This window comes from Panthera tigris, chromosome A1, assembly GCF_018350195.1.
Source record: "Panthera tigris isolate Pti1 chromosome A1, P.tigris_Pti1_mat1.1, whole genome shotgun sequence".
Classification (NCBI taxonomy): Eukaryota; Metazoa; Chordata; class Mammalia; order Carnivora; family Felidae; genus Panthera; species Panthera tigris.
The window spans coordinates 90,064,221-90,078,275 of NC_056660.1; the positions used below are offsets into that span (position 1 = coordinate 90,064,221).

General features: G+C 53.2%; 1 protein-coding gene across 2 annotated transcripts; it reads right to left on the bottom strand.

The window, feature by feature from the left end:
- Positions 1 to 53: 53 nt before the first annotated feature.
- On the bottom strand, positions 54 to 12,489 carry SQSTM1 (sequestosome 1). 2 transcript variants are annotated; one of them, XM_042982006.1, is made up of 8 exons: positions 12,213 to 12,489; positions 10,368 to 10,463; positions 9,640 to 9,869; positions 9,393 to 9,534; positions 7,957 to 8,037; positions 2,108 to 2,319; positions 1,724 to 1,919; positions 54 to 910 (listed from the first exon to the last, which is right to left on the bottom strand). In XM_042982006.1, the coding sequence occupies exons 1-8, from the start codon at positions 12,433 to 12,435 to the stop codon at positions 753 to 755; spliced, it is 1,338 nt and encodes a 445-aa protein (XP_042837940.1). In that variant the 5' UTR covers positions 12,436 to 12,489; the 3' UTR covers positions 54 to 752. The 2 variants fall into 2 exon arrangements, with proteins under 2 accessions (XP_042837940.1, XP_042837949.1); XM_042982015.1 differs by lacking the exon at positions 7,957 to 8,037.
- Positions 12,490 to 14,055: the final 1,566 nt, after the last annotated feature.

Here is a 14,055-nt window from a genome sequence, read left to right on the forward strand (position 1 = left end):
TCACACAGGTGTGATCTTTCAAAAATAAAAAAATGACAAACACAACTATCAGGTCATCTCTGGTTGCAACATCTTTGATTAAGGTGCTTACAGATTGTTTACAACATAGCAACAGAATGGTTACAAAGGGTTTCTTACTTTAAAAGCAAGGACACGCGGGGAAAGGAGAGAACTACAGTGGTTAACGACAGGCAGTATCTGTGAGCTCCAGCCTCCGCCCCCTCGGCCCCCCCTCCTGACCAGTCCCAGGCTGCCCTAGTCTCCCCTCCTGCACTTGCTCCTCCTCCACCCAGACAGGAGACAGGATGTTGGCGGGACTCGTCTGAACTTGGAGCGGATCAGTTTTCTAGCAGAAAAATCAACTACATGTCAGCATGTGAGTAGTGATTAAAAAAAGGCAGAAGGCCATTAGACAAGACATTCTGGACTGCTGGTGTAATCCTGGTGGGGGGAGAACAGGAATATGCTGCCATGTGGCCTCAGTGTCCTCCCCAGCAAGGACTTTCAGTCTGCCCCAGGAAGCCTCCACGTACCCAAGGAAAGCTGGTAGACGTTTCTCAGACATTGGCACACATGCTGGGGTCTCCTCCTCTCACTTGTTCTCCTGCCCTATATGGCTTCATGCATCCCCACCCCCCAGATTCTGGAAGAAGAATGCAGAGAAACTGGCCCTTACAGAGGCCCTGCTGTTCTACACTAGCTCAAAACAACTATGAGACAAGAAAGGGGACAGAACAAGTGAGCAAAAGCTGTCACAACGGCAGTGGATGCTTTGAATACTGGATGGTGTCCAGGGCAGCCCCGATGTCATAGTTCTTGGTCTGTAGGAGCCTGGTGAGCCAGCCGCCTTCGTCTGAGAACCCCATGGACAGCATCTGGGAGAGGGACTCTATCAGTCGGGGGTCAGCTTCTGCCAGAGAGAGGACAAAAGCCATGAGGGCGAGTCCAGCCAGCCAGCACCCCGTGCCTGTGGAGCTGGCCCTTCCACGGGCTCTTTGACCTTCAGAGTGAAGTTCCCAGGCCAGGGTTGACCAGCTTTCCCCGTAAAGGGCCAGAGAGTAAATATCTTAAGCTGTTGTGTGAGGCTATATGGTTTCTCACAACTACTCAGTTCTGCCATTACAGCATAAAACAGCCAGATGCTGTGTCAACAGACAGGCACGGCTGTGCTCCAGTAAAACTTCTATTCTGGACATTGCCATTTTAATTTCATCTAGTTTTCATATCTTGATTTTTTTCCAACCATGATAAAAATGAAAAACTCACTCTTGTCCCATAAGCTATAGGTTGCTGCCCCCTGCCCTGAGGCAGAGAACATACATAAACACTGGTAGCCCAAAGAGCCAAATCTGGCCCACAGCCGGGTTTTCACCTGTCTTACCATTTCAAACATTGTCGTCTTGTGATCATAACGAACCTAAGCAATATGTCAGCTGCCTTTCCTACTCAATGCACCCGGGGCTGCGCAGTCCTCATGTGGCCCTACCGCCAGGCACGCCACCCTCCACAGGTCGGCCTTCCCGGCTCCTGTAGGAGCTCTGAGATCGACATTTCCCTCAGGGAAACGGAAGGTGAACTCTGAATCCACTTCTAGGGGTATGTGGCGGTGCCAGAGCCTTGAAATCCCACCGCCTTCATGACTCTGGGTCTGGAAGCTAAAGGGAGGGGACTAAATGCTCTGAAGGATAAAGGTAGAAATATAAAACTGTTTGAAATCACTTGCCTGGGGGCAGATGTGGGTACACCGCGGCCTCCTTCAGCCCTGTGGGCCCTTCCTGAGAAGAGTCTAGGGAGGCTGGCCCTTCGGACTCGGGCATCTGTAGAGACTGGAGTTCACCTGTAGACGGGTCTACTTCTTTTGAAGATAAATGAGTCCAGTCCTCGTCCCCTCCTGAACAGTTATCAGACTCCATCTGTTCCTGGAACAGAAGCAGTCATGAGCACACAAGGACCCACCCACAGCCCCAGTTCCTGGGAGAGGCAGGTGTGGACAAAGGGCAAGGAAAGTTCTAGCAGAGGGCTCACAGACTGAACTGTAACAGAAAAGCCATCAGCCAGCCATGTAAGCACCAGGCAGTGGCTGTGGCCTCTGGAGGGGGAGACTTGCCTCAGGCTGCCCCGGCTCTAGAGCTATCTTGTCCATCTGCTCCGCCAGAGACTGCGCAGCACCCTCCGTGTCCCCGTCCGGTTTGCTGGGGTCAGAAGAGCAGCTGCTCGGCTGAGAGCTACACTTCTCCTCCGTGCTGGAGCTGCCCGGAGAGACGGGCGTGAGGCGGCTTCTCTTCCCTCCATGTTCCACGTCAATATCCACTTCGATGCCTAGAGAGACCGAGGAGGAAACAAAAACCAGTGAGGCCTTCACAGGGCCTCCCTGATGTGACACAGTGTGTGGGGCGCACGGGCTTACAGAGCCCTTCCATGTTCAGTCCCCCTGAGCGTCACGAGTCAGGACAGAGTGGGATCTGCTACCCTCCACAGTCACACAGCCAGAGCAGGACCAGGCAAATGGATGGTCATTTCTTTATCTTCAAGATCCCAAGGGCTGACTGCTCCCAATATCCTGGCTTCTAGAAAAACTCTGCTGACTTGTCCACCTCATTGGACCTTTCTCTTCTTCCTACTTAAGGAAACTTTAATCTCCACTAACATCCCAGGTCAGCTTTGGAGCCAGAAAACCCATAAAGAGATCTTGTTTTTCCCTAAATGTGTGGGCAGCAGCTGTATGGCAGGCAGGGCCAAGCCCTAGGAATGGGGAGCCAAACCCCAGGTGGCCAGGCTGTCCCAGCCATGGCGCTGAGGACCACATAAAGCATCACACTTGTGTGTGGGGCCTGGTGATGTGAAAAACAGAGTAAATGCTAGAATCCTGCTTAACTTTGTGAGGCTGGAAACACAGGCCAGCAGGTCTCCTCTGGTCTCTCACATGGGCACATGCTCACTGAGGACCCGGAAGGTGGTCCCTGGTGCTCTTTTTTAAGTTTGTTTTTGAGAGAAAAGTGACAACACACCAGCAGGAAGGGCAGAGACAGATGGACAGAGGATATGAAGCGAACTCTGCACAGAGAGCAGCAAGCCCGATGTGGGGCTCAAACTCAACAACCGTGAGATCATGACCTGAGCCAAAGTCAGACGCTTAACCTACTGAGCCACCCAGTGCCCTAAAGTTTATTTTTGAGAGAGCGTTGAGTGGGAGAGAGAGATAGAATCTAAGCAGGCTCCATGCTGTCAACACAGAGCCTGGTGTAGGGCTCGATCTCACGAACCATTGAGATCACGACCTGAGTCAGACACTTAACTGACAGCTACCCAGACGCCAGGCTGTGTTTCTAACTAATTTCTCAAAGGACGACACGCCCACGGCTTAGAGTCAGCTCCTAAAGGCTATCTCGAAGACTCCCTGTCCCCCACCACAGCCTGCCCACTCCCAAAAGACAGCTTTCAATCCACACTGCTCTTCCTTGTTGGCTTCTTATTCTAGATCCACTTACCTCCCCTTCCCCTATGCTTTCAAAACTTTTAGTGACAACATAATGCCACTATATAAATATTGTTCTTTGCCAGCCCAAATACTGAACTTATTTCCTTGTAGTTTTTTTGGTTGTTTTTTTTTTTTTGGCAACATTAACAACACTCACTTTTCTCATTTGCTCTCTCCGTATTCTGCCAACAGCTCTATGGAATTTTCTACCTGGGTTAAGTGCCAGATACCCCTACAGGTCCAGTTTTTCCCTGGAAACCATCCCTCTAGCACCACCCCCGGCTCTGCCCCATGCTGGCAGCTCCCTGGGCCAGAGGCACAGCTATGCTGCACCTGCCTCTCCTCTCCTACCTGATGCCTCCCATCTTGCTCATGTTTTGGGTCCCGTATTTTGAACACCTTCCTCGTTCTGTGTTTATGTCTTCATTTTGTTGGGTTGGGGGAGGGTCCGAGCCAAGGAAGATGACTAAGACCTTGCATACCTGAAAACAACTTTGTTCTGCCCTCACACTTGACAATCAGGTGGGGGTAGCTCTCTTGGTTGAAAAACCATTTTAGCTCAGGCTTTTGAGGTCACTGGTTGTTCCATGGTCTTCCGGCTTCCAGTGCTGGCGCTTTGAACTCTCCAGTTTTTAGGATAACCTGGAGCATTTCCGGAGCCTCCCTTTATCCAAAGGGCTCCGAAACCAGGCAATAAGCTCTGGTGTGGGGTTTTTGGTCATTGTCCAAGACAACTGGGGTCCCCTTCAATCCAGAGGTTAATGTCCTTAGTGCTGAGATGCTCTTACATTCTTTGCTCATTTCCTTCCTTCGGTTTTGTCTGTTCTTTTTAGCATTTCTATTATTCATCCTATACTGGGCCTCCAGGATCAATCCTCAAATCTTCTCACTTTTTCCCTCTTCTCATCTCTATTTGTTTTGCTTCTGGAATATCTCCTCAAAATGACCTGAAAATCTAAGCCCCCTTCTGAGGTCTTTGTTATTTTTCTTCTGGATTCTAAGAACATTCTTATCTGTTCTTATCTTGGAGCGCACCTGGGTGGCTCAGTCTGTCTTTGGCTCAGATCATGATTCTCACAGTTTGGAAGTTCAAGCCCCACGTAGGACTCTCTGCTGTCGGTGTGGAGTCCACCTCGTATCCTGTCTCCCTCTGCCTCTTCCTTGCTCACACGTGAGCTCTCTCTCTCAAAAATAAACACTAAAAAAAATTTTTTTTAATCTGTTGTCATTTTATGGTATCCTATTCTTTTTTCAAGGATAGAAATATATTTTTGTATCTCACTGAGGATGTTAACATTCTTTTTCCTGTAATGTCCTTTCCCAAGTTCCTTCTTGTCCATGTGCTGAGATTTTCCCAAATGGTCGGTGATCTATGGCAGTCGATCCTAGTGAGGCACTCCCTGTGGGGCCAGGGCCATCATTCATTTCCCTCTGCAGGGTGACTGGGTGTATGGCCAGGCATCAGGATCCTAGGCAGCAGAGCTGTGGGACTCTGCTCCAGCATGCTCGGCCTCCCCTGAGCAGGGACTCCCTAGCGCCTGCTAGAGACCCACTGCTCATTCATGGTGCCCAATTCCAGGCTGTGGACACAAGGCAGGGTAAGGTAATAGTGTCCTTAAGACTAAAGCTTCCCTGGGTCCAGCAATTAAACATCAGGTCTTGTGCATGGGTTGGCAAGGGCCACCATCTGGCTGACCAGCCAGTGATCTCTACATGATCCCCGAACAGTGGTCTTGACTGCTCCTTGGCCTCTCCTGGACCCTGAGCAGCCATCTTGCCTCTCACCAGTATTCCTGTGCAGGATGCGGGCTTCTGATGCCTCCACTGTTGGTTACTACCCTCCATCCATTTCCCACCTTCCAAAGTTTGATGTCACCTCATCTTGTCCCCTATGATTTTTTCACCATGTTGTTTAATCCCTTTACTGTTATTTTGGTAGAGTTTGAGGAGCAGAGATAAAGACAGGCTTAGCTACCAATACCCACCCCCCCATCTGCCATAGTTAAGCTGTTTTTACCCTACTATCCTCCAATATTTCATCATGAAAGGTTCCAACAAACAGAAAATTTGGAACAGTACAATGAACACCCACATACTCTCACTTTTCTTTATGGATGAACGATGGGACTTCTGTCAATGAACGAGAGATTCTAGAAGCCAAGTTCTCCAACTGATGATAACCTGACACTTAGGGGCTTACAATATGTACCACAGTCTGTGCCCTGCTTCCCCCAAAGCCTCTGTGTGGGGAAGGGTTTTCTCAAGTCCTGGACGTCAGGGACTGCAAACTCAGGCCAGGAACAGTCCTAGGACTCAGCAGTGGACCTGCTCAGCTGGTTCTCATGGCACCTACCAAAAAAGGCCTTGGAGTTTTACTTTAAAGCCGCTGAGTCACTGCACATAGACTGCCCTCTGGGAGGTATTAACGGCTGTCCCTGGGCCCCTGCTCTGGGAACAGTCCCTTCTCGGCCGTTGGCAGTATGAGTCATCCTAGCCATCAGGTACTCATGAGAAAGGAAGATACCTACAACACCAGAGCTTAATCAATTCCTCAAGTGGCTCTCCGGGACTGAAATTACTCAAAGGCATATTTACTGAAACTTTACTTGTTTCGTAGAGCTCTAGGCTCCTCCCTAGTTGTAGAAAGCAACTCCACCCACTTTGAAAGACTTAAAAAGGGCCTTTACCCTCATCCCAAAACACCTGGGCACTGCCAAAATTATTCCCAGATGTCTTGAGTGGGGCACCCAGGTCAAGGTCTGAAACATGCCACAAGCTCAGATGGGTCTCCAGATGGACAGCAAATGTGACCCAGAGTGGCCTGGGAAGCCTTCAAAACACAGACCCCGGGCCCTACCCAAGACCCATTTACCAGAATCAAAAAAGTGGACCTGAGACTCTACACTGTTCCAAAGTTCCCTACCTGAACCTAAACTTGGCTTTAGGACTCACCGGCTTGTCTTGTTCGTTCTTTTTAGTGAAGGACTTTGTTCTTCAGAGTCCTTTTAGTAACATTCCCATATAACAAAATCTACACCCCAAAAACCCGTGTTGGTGATTCTGATGCTCAGCCAGGCTAGAGAACCACTGCCCATTAACTGTCTTCCAAAAAGAAGCTTCCCGTGCCCCTAAATCCCAGCCTTTGGAGGACCATCTCTCAAAATACCCAGGGCCTTCACGCTCTCAACACCACGTTGTAAGTGAGTGGCAGCTGGGGTTTAGCACTAGCTGATCTCTTGATTTGATGCCCCTTATAAAGCATTAACAACATTAGTTCTTTTCTCTCCCTCAAGTGCCTGAAACTCCAGTACAAAAACAGTATGTGGCCTGAGGTGTTGACGGGCAGCAATGCCAGGACATCACTGCTGCCGCAAAGCTGCATTCTGGGCTGAAGGAGTGGGAGCTGGGGTGCTCTCACGCTGGAGGTGAGGGCAGTCATGCCTCCCCTTCCACCAGCATCCTTTCAGACACTGGACATGACTTCTAGACCATCTGTGTGGGCACTTCCTGCCACTGCAGTCACAAAGCAGAGCACTTCTAGTCAGAGATCATGGAGCCACTATAATCTTGTCACCTTTGTAGTGGGCTATCACTGCCACAAAGCCCTGTCTGGAAGCCCCCACATCAAGACCAGCAGATGCAGAAGGTACTTTCTAAAGCCTCAGGCCAGGGGCACCTGGGTGGCTCAGTCAGTTAAACTTCAGACTTCAGCTCAGGTCATGATTCACAGTTCCTGAGTTCAAACCCCACATCAGACTCTGTGCTAGCTGCAGGGAGCCTGCTTGGGATTCTCTCTCTTTCTCTCTGTGCCTGTCCCCCATTCACCAGCGTGTGCACACTCTCCGAAATAAACTTAAAAAAAAAATTACAAAAATAAATAGATAAAGCCTAGGGCCAGTCACACCACCAGGAAGGTACTCGCTGTGGTTCACCCATGGAGAAACCTCACATCTGTGAAATCCAGTGTCACACAGAACTCCTTATCACACACTGCTCCCCAGCTCGGGCACAAGCCAGGCACGTAGAAAGCACCCAGAAAAGCTGGGGTTGCAAAGAAAAAAAAAAAGGGGGGAGGTGTGGAGGGGAGAAAAAAAGAAACAGCATCTCAGCTAACTGCTCACTTAAGTCCTTGGGTAAACCCAAGACTCACGTTCGGGGAAAGTGCAGACTGCCCTTTGTGGGAAGAACTATCTGAAGTGGACAGGCCAGCCCTGCAGCTGAGCCTCTTGGGATTATCCCAACCACACACTCACTGCTTCCAATTCACACCAGTGGAAAGCTCAAGAATTTGTCAGGGATTTCAACTGAGTGACCTGGGGTGCAGCACATGGCAAAGGTCAAGGTGAGCCAACAGATGCTCACTAGTATCAAGGGCACAGCAGTGACAACTCCTCTACAGTGTCCCAGGGGCAAGCCACCAGACAGCCACCCACTAGTTCTCGAAACGCTGCTGTCAGAGGACAAAGACAGCCACTTACCCAGAGGGCTGAGGGCAGCTGCCACACTCTCCCCTACGTTCTTAAGGAAATTCACGCTGGGGTCCTCCGATGGACCAGGAGCTTTGATTTGCAAAAAACAAGGATGTTTAATTCAAAGCATGTTTCTCAGTAACTTGAACACCTGTTGCAATCCTATCAAGTTCATTATGGGTCCCCTCTATCCCCAGGGGCCTTGTCCTGGCAGCCCTCCCTCACTCTCTCCCACTCTCGGCCCCTTTGTGACCCCGGTGCTCAGAAACCTGTGGGGGATTCAGTACACGCAGTAGAAAAAATAGACCACGTTCTAGCTCAAACCACATCAAAAATCAAACAAACATCCCCATCTTTGTTCCAAAGGATGAGGTAAATCGAAGGACAGTTAATAAAATCAGAATAAAACCAAAATCCAAAAATCTAGAACACAAGCCACATGTAAGTTAACTTTGTGATTGTGTTTAAAAAGACTTGAGTGTGGGTGGGTGCCTGGGTGCCTCACCTGGTTGAGTGTTTGACTCTTGGTTGGTTTTGGCTCAGGTCATGAACTCATGACCCATAGGATCAAGCCCCACGTCAGGCTCTGCGCTGCCAGTGCGGAGCTTACTTGGGACTCTCTGCCCCTCCCCTGCTCTCTCTCAAAATAAGCCAAACATTTAAAAAAAAAAAAAGAGAGAGAGAAAAATAAAAAAAGACTTGAGCAGAGGCACCTGGATAGCTCAGTCAGTACAGCATGGGACTCTTGATCTCAGGGTCGAGTTCAAGCTGCATGTTGGGTGTAGACCTTACTTTAAAAAAAAAAGGGGGGCGGTGGTGGTGCTCAGTCACTTAAGCATCAGACTCTTACTTTCAGCTCAGGTCATGATCTCAGCTTTGTGGGACTGAGCCCCACATCAAGCTCTGCACCAACAGTGTGGATCCCGCCCCGTCTACCCCTCCCCAGCTCATGCTCTGTCTCTCAAAATAAATATATAAACTTTAAGTAAGTAAGTAAATAAATAAATAAATAAATAAATAAATAAAAGCCTTGAGCAGATTTAGCTGATTTTGCTGGCAGCCAACACAAAAGCAGCAGCGGGCATATCACAGAGGTGTGGGAGCTCTCAGGGCCTCCCTGCCTATAGGTGAGGGCCACCTCAGAAGGGCAGCATTGTGAGGCAGAAGCTGGGGGAAGATTACAGCTGATCACGCCTGGGCCGTGGCTAGATTCAGTGCAGGTGAGTTAGTGGCCTTGGGCACTTAGGTGCCTCAGTCTTCCAGCTATGAAATGAAGACAATGTCCCCCCACTTTGCAGGGTTTTGTTAGGATCAAATGCCGTGAACAGCTGTGAAGTGCCTGCCGGGCCACAGGCCCAGCAGCAGACTCGGGACTTGGGGAAGGCCCTCCGGCTCCACCAGGCCTGCCATCTCACCCTTCAGAAGCCGGCAGACTCAAGCCTCACCTGACTCCGCCGCAGGGCTGGGGCGGGCATCCCCTGCACGAGGGGGACGTGGGCTCCAATTCCCCGGTGGGCCCATCTCCCAGCCGGGCCACCCAAAGTGCCCATGTTTCAGTTTCCGGAGCCAGCGGCTATGTGAGAAGCCCTGACGAGGAGCAAGCAGAGGGGTGGCACAACACCATGTCAGGGGACTCCCTCCGCCCCAGGCCCACTCCAGGCCCACCCCAGCCCTCAGGGAAGCCCTACTCACCTCGGAGAAGGGCCCAAAGGTGGTGGGGAAGACAAGCTTGTTGTGCTCTCTGTGCAAGCCCTTCCCCTCACAGGCAGCACACAAGTCATAGTCCGGGCAGACGCTGCATTTGTAGCGGGTCCCCACCACCGGCCCATTGCAACCATCACAGATCACGTTGGGGTGCACCATGCTGCGGGGTGCCTCCTGAGCACATGGGGGGCGGTGGTCCCGCCGGCACTCCTTCTTCTCTGCAGGAAGGACAGAGAGCCAAGAGGTGGGACCCCAGAAGTCTCCCATTCATCACCACCATAGGGCTTTCAGTTAGCAGGCCCCAGCCCTACTCTCCAGAGTCCCTGCAGAACTCAGCTGTTCAAGTGACAATAACAAAGGGACCTGAGAAACTGCCAGGAGGTTCCTGGTCCCTGTGCTGGTTACCCAGACGAGCGAGAAGTGGCAGGGAGCTGTGTCTACACAGCTTTGGCCTTGCCCCATATTACAATAAACCCCACAGCACCCCCAAAGCTGTCCCAGCCCAAGGCACTTGGTCTGGGCATAATCAAGAGTGAACCCAGAGATCCTCAGGCCCCACCCCATGCGGTGGACAGACTCCTTTCTCGGGCCAAGCACAGTGATGATTAAGTCTCGGTTTCAACCCACAGGTTCTTTCCCCCTCCCACTCTGAAGGGATTTCTCAAAAACCTCAAGCTGGCCTTACTTAGAAGAAGCACCCAGCTTCAGACCTTTACCTTTAATGTAAATACGGAAGATGTCATCCTTCACATAGGACATTGCCATGGTCAGCTCCTCGTCGCTGGAAAAGGCAACCAAGTCTCCATCCTCATCTAGATTGTTTAAAAGACAGCACGTGAGCACCCAGGGCTTCTCAGCCCAACACAAGCTGCTCAGAGGGGCTGAGGTCAACCCTAAAGGGGCACCTGCAGGCCTAGAAACTGAGGCACACCTGTGTGAGCCAGGGGCCAGCAGGGCTGAGGCCAGAGGTCAGAATGCCCTTTCACTCCCCACTGCCTGGAAGGTAAGCACCCCAACATGGGCCGTGGACGCCCACAGGAGACAGAGCATGTGTTCGCAGGGACAGCCGGCCACCTGCTCTGCCTTTAAGCCAGCTGTCCTGTAAACAGGTGCTGCCTCGGTCCACTTCCGACCACGCTTTAGACCCATCTTCAACTGCAGGAGATCCACACCTGTGATGGGTTCCTAGGGGCCCAGCCCTTCCAAAGGCCTTGGACCTCCTGTGGTTTAGGTCTGCCTACTTCCTGCTCCAATGAAGCTAAAGTATCTGTATGTACTCTTGCATTTTTAGACTTAGATTTAGCTAATGGTGTTCAAGTCCCACCACGTAGGCCAAACCACACAGTACATTACACCATGCAGACTGGGCCAGGTCTGTGGGCCACCACAGATGAAACGTCCACCACAAGAACAGGGGCAGGATATCATAAGGTGATTAACCAAAATATCCATCAACTAATGAATGCATAAACAAAATGTGGTATGTCTGTAAAATGGGAGACTATTCATCACAAAAAGGAATTAAGTACTGAACTATGCTACAGCACATGTAAACCTCGAAAATGTTATGCTAAGAAGCCAGTCACCAAAGAATACATAATTGTCAGATTCCATGTACAGATTTATGTGAAATGTCCAGAATAAGGACGTCCATACAGAAAAAGATCAGTGGTTGCTTAGGGGTGAGGAGAACAGGAAGAGAGCCAAAGGGTACACTTTCTTTGTAATGTGATGAAAAGGTTCTGAAAACTGTGATGATAGTTGCACAAGTCGCTCAAAACTGTGCACGTTAACAGTGGGTGAATTGTAAGTGAATTACAGCTCAATAAAGTCATCACAAAACAAAACAAAACAATCCAGAAGCGGGCAGACCAGCTGGCAGCACTCCTAAGGGAGGTCCCGGCGCTGCCCCTCCCCAGGGGCCGGCCTTGGCTGCCCGCCTCCCTCCCAGCCACAACCACTTCCCCACCCCACCCACCAGCAGCCACCAGTCACACCAGCGCAGCAAGAAACTGAGCTGGTTCCCGGGCTTCTGTCCCTCCACCGACGCTTCTGAAGAATGTTTTGCTTTTGGCCTTCTGTCCACTGCCAGGGGGGCAGTGTGCGCACTCGTCAGCCAGGCAGCCCTGCCTGAGCCCTCGCACCCCCGCGCTCGTTCTCCCGTCTCACTTCTGCCCCCGGCCGGCCCTTCCCGGGCCCTATCTGAACCCCCACCCGGCCCTAGCCAGCCCAGATTCGGCAGCCACAGGATGTCAGCGTAACCTGAGTGCCCGCCGGGAACCGGCTAGGACGCCCCCACGCGCCCTTGCCAAGATCTGCGACGTCACTGCAGGGGGAGGGGCGGCGCCCTGCGCCCCCGGGCCTGAAACCCACCGAGAGAGCCTTGCAGCACCCCGCCCAGAAGTGCGCCCGAGGCCGACTCGACGCCCACCCAGACAGCGGTCAGAGCAGACCCCGGCAGGCTCCTCCAGGCCGGACGAGAAGGGCCAGCCACCCCGCCTCGCACGGCAAGCCTGCGTCACGGCCCCGAGCAGCTGCCCGAGGGCGCCCGTCCCGCTCACCGCGATAGTGCGTCTGGAAGCCTCCGGGCCGCAGCGCGGGGAACAGGGCGGCCACCCGGCTCAGCAGCCGTTCGCAGGGTCCGGGCCCAGCCGCGACCTCCGCCTCGGCCTCCGCCTCCGCCTCCGCCTCGGGTTCTGGGCTGAAGCAGAAGCTGAAGCGGCGGATCTCACGGGCCGCGTCCTCCTTGCCCAGAAGGTAGGCCTTGACGGTGAGCGACGCCATGACTGCTTGTTGGTGAGGAGGAAGCGAGCTGGGCCGCAGCGGCAAAGAGCGCTCGGCTTTTGTAGAGAACGCGGGAAGCCCCGCCCAGGACGGCCTCCTGGGGGCGGGGACTCGGCGGCCCGCTCCGCCCCCCAGGCGAGCGCAAGCCGCCCTGCATAGGCCTCCAGCGCGCTCCCCCCTCTTCTCCCGCGTCCCCAAGTGTTCCCTCACAGTCTCCGGTACTCCCGTATTGCCGACACCTCTCCTCATGTCCTTAGCGCACCCCAAGAGACCGGCCTAGGACTCCGACATCTAGGCCGGGACCCCGTCATCCTCACCTGAGGGGAGGCACCCCGAAGGGGTCCCGCCCCAAAGCCCTCCCAGGCTTGGGCCGGGCGGTGACTCAGCAAAGCAGAACGGAGGCCGCCGGGGATACCCAGCGCAGCGGGAGGGGGCCCACAGAGGCGGGAAGCCCCAGGCCAGAACAAACTAGTCCCCTAGGTGCTGTCCCGAGTCTGCATTCTTCACAGCCTCCCGAAGCACTCGGCTTCCCGGGTGGCAGCCCGCTCCACCGCCCCCAGCATCCCCTATGATGGCCCCTTACTGGCATGAGGGACATACCCCCAGCTCAGGCCTGAGGATCAGGGAGCTCCCAGTATAATAGAGAGTAAGGTTGAGCCCAGAGTCTCCTCACGCTCACCTGGCCGGAGGGCCAGCCAAGGCTTCCTGGAGCCTCGGTAGTCATTACGGGTTCACTGCAGCCCAGGGAGCTCCCCAGGGGCAGCCAGGCACCCACCTGTCAGCGCAGAGCTCGGTTCAGCAGGTGGTGCCCCAACGGCCTGTGTGGTCTCAGGCCTGTGGGTCTCACGGGCACCCCAGGGGTCAGACCAACAGCCCTCCAGCTAGTAACCAAGAAACACTGCTTCATGTGACAAAATCCACCTGTTCACAAGGTCTGGAGGAAGTTGGGGGGGGGGGGGTCTTGGAAGGAGGTGGGCAGGAAGGGTATATCATCCAATGTCATCTCCCAGGTCGGGTCCTGTGAGAAGTCAGACCTGCTGAGTCAAAATCCTGTCCTCTCATGGTGTGGTTTGTGGGAGCAGGTAAAACCTCAAGGGATGGGAAACCCAGAAGGGAAGGGTGGGTGGATTTGGCTCAGATGTGAAGGCGGTTTGCCCCTGGAAGCAGAGCAGGGACCTGTCCACAGGTGTGCTGGGTCCTCCCCAGGGGTTCCAGACTAGGCAAGTCTTCACACCCCCGCCCAGGCCAAAGAAGCCCTTTTTGAGAGGATATACCCTCTCAGACCCCTTCCTGCATCCCTATTGGGAGCCTGGGAAACTGACCCAATGCCCAGTGCCCCGCAGACAGGGTCAGGGGGTGCCGGGCAGAAGCTGCAGGGCCCACAGGTGTCCATGGGGGTGACTCAGCAGCCTGGGAGCCTGGCAGCCCAGAACAGGCTGAGCCAAGAGCCCAGCGTCCCACCTCCCCCCAGGTTTCAGCAGCCTCATCTGAATCAGTGGGAGCACAGAAGGAAAGCCCTTCAGGAAGGGCTCAAGGTGCGGCCCCTGTCCAAACAAGCAGCGGAAACAGACGCTGCCAGCAGAACCTCCTTTGCTTTCTCCTCTGTTCAGCCCCATTTGG

What these genes read in the sequence shown, in the direction of transcription:
- SQSTM1 (XM_042982006.1), bottom strand. Translation starts at nt 12,435, where the DNA reads ATGGCGTCGCTCACCGTCAAGGCCTACCTTCTGGGCAAGGAGGACGCG. An exon ending in CCTTTGGGCCCTTCTCCGAG is followed by an intron (nt 9,535 to 9,639) that starts GTGAGTAGGGCT and finishes GCTCCTCGTCAG; the next exon opens with GGCTTCTCACATAGCCGCTG. An exon ending in CAGCCCTGCGGCGGAGTCAG is followed by an intron (nt 8,038 to 9,392) that starts GTGAGGCTTGAG and finishes TGCAAATCAAAG; the next exon opens with CTCCTGGTCCATCGGAGGAC.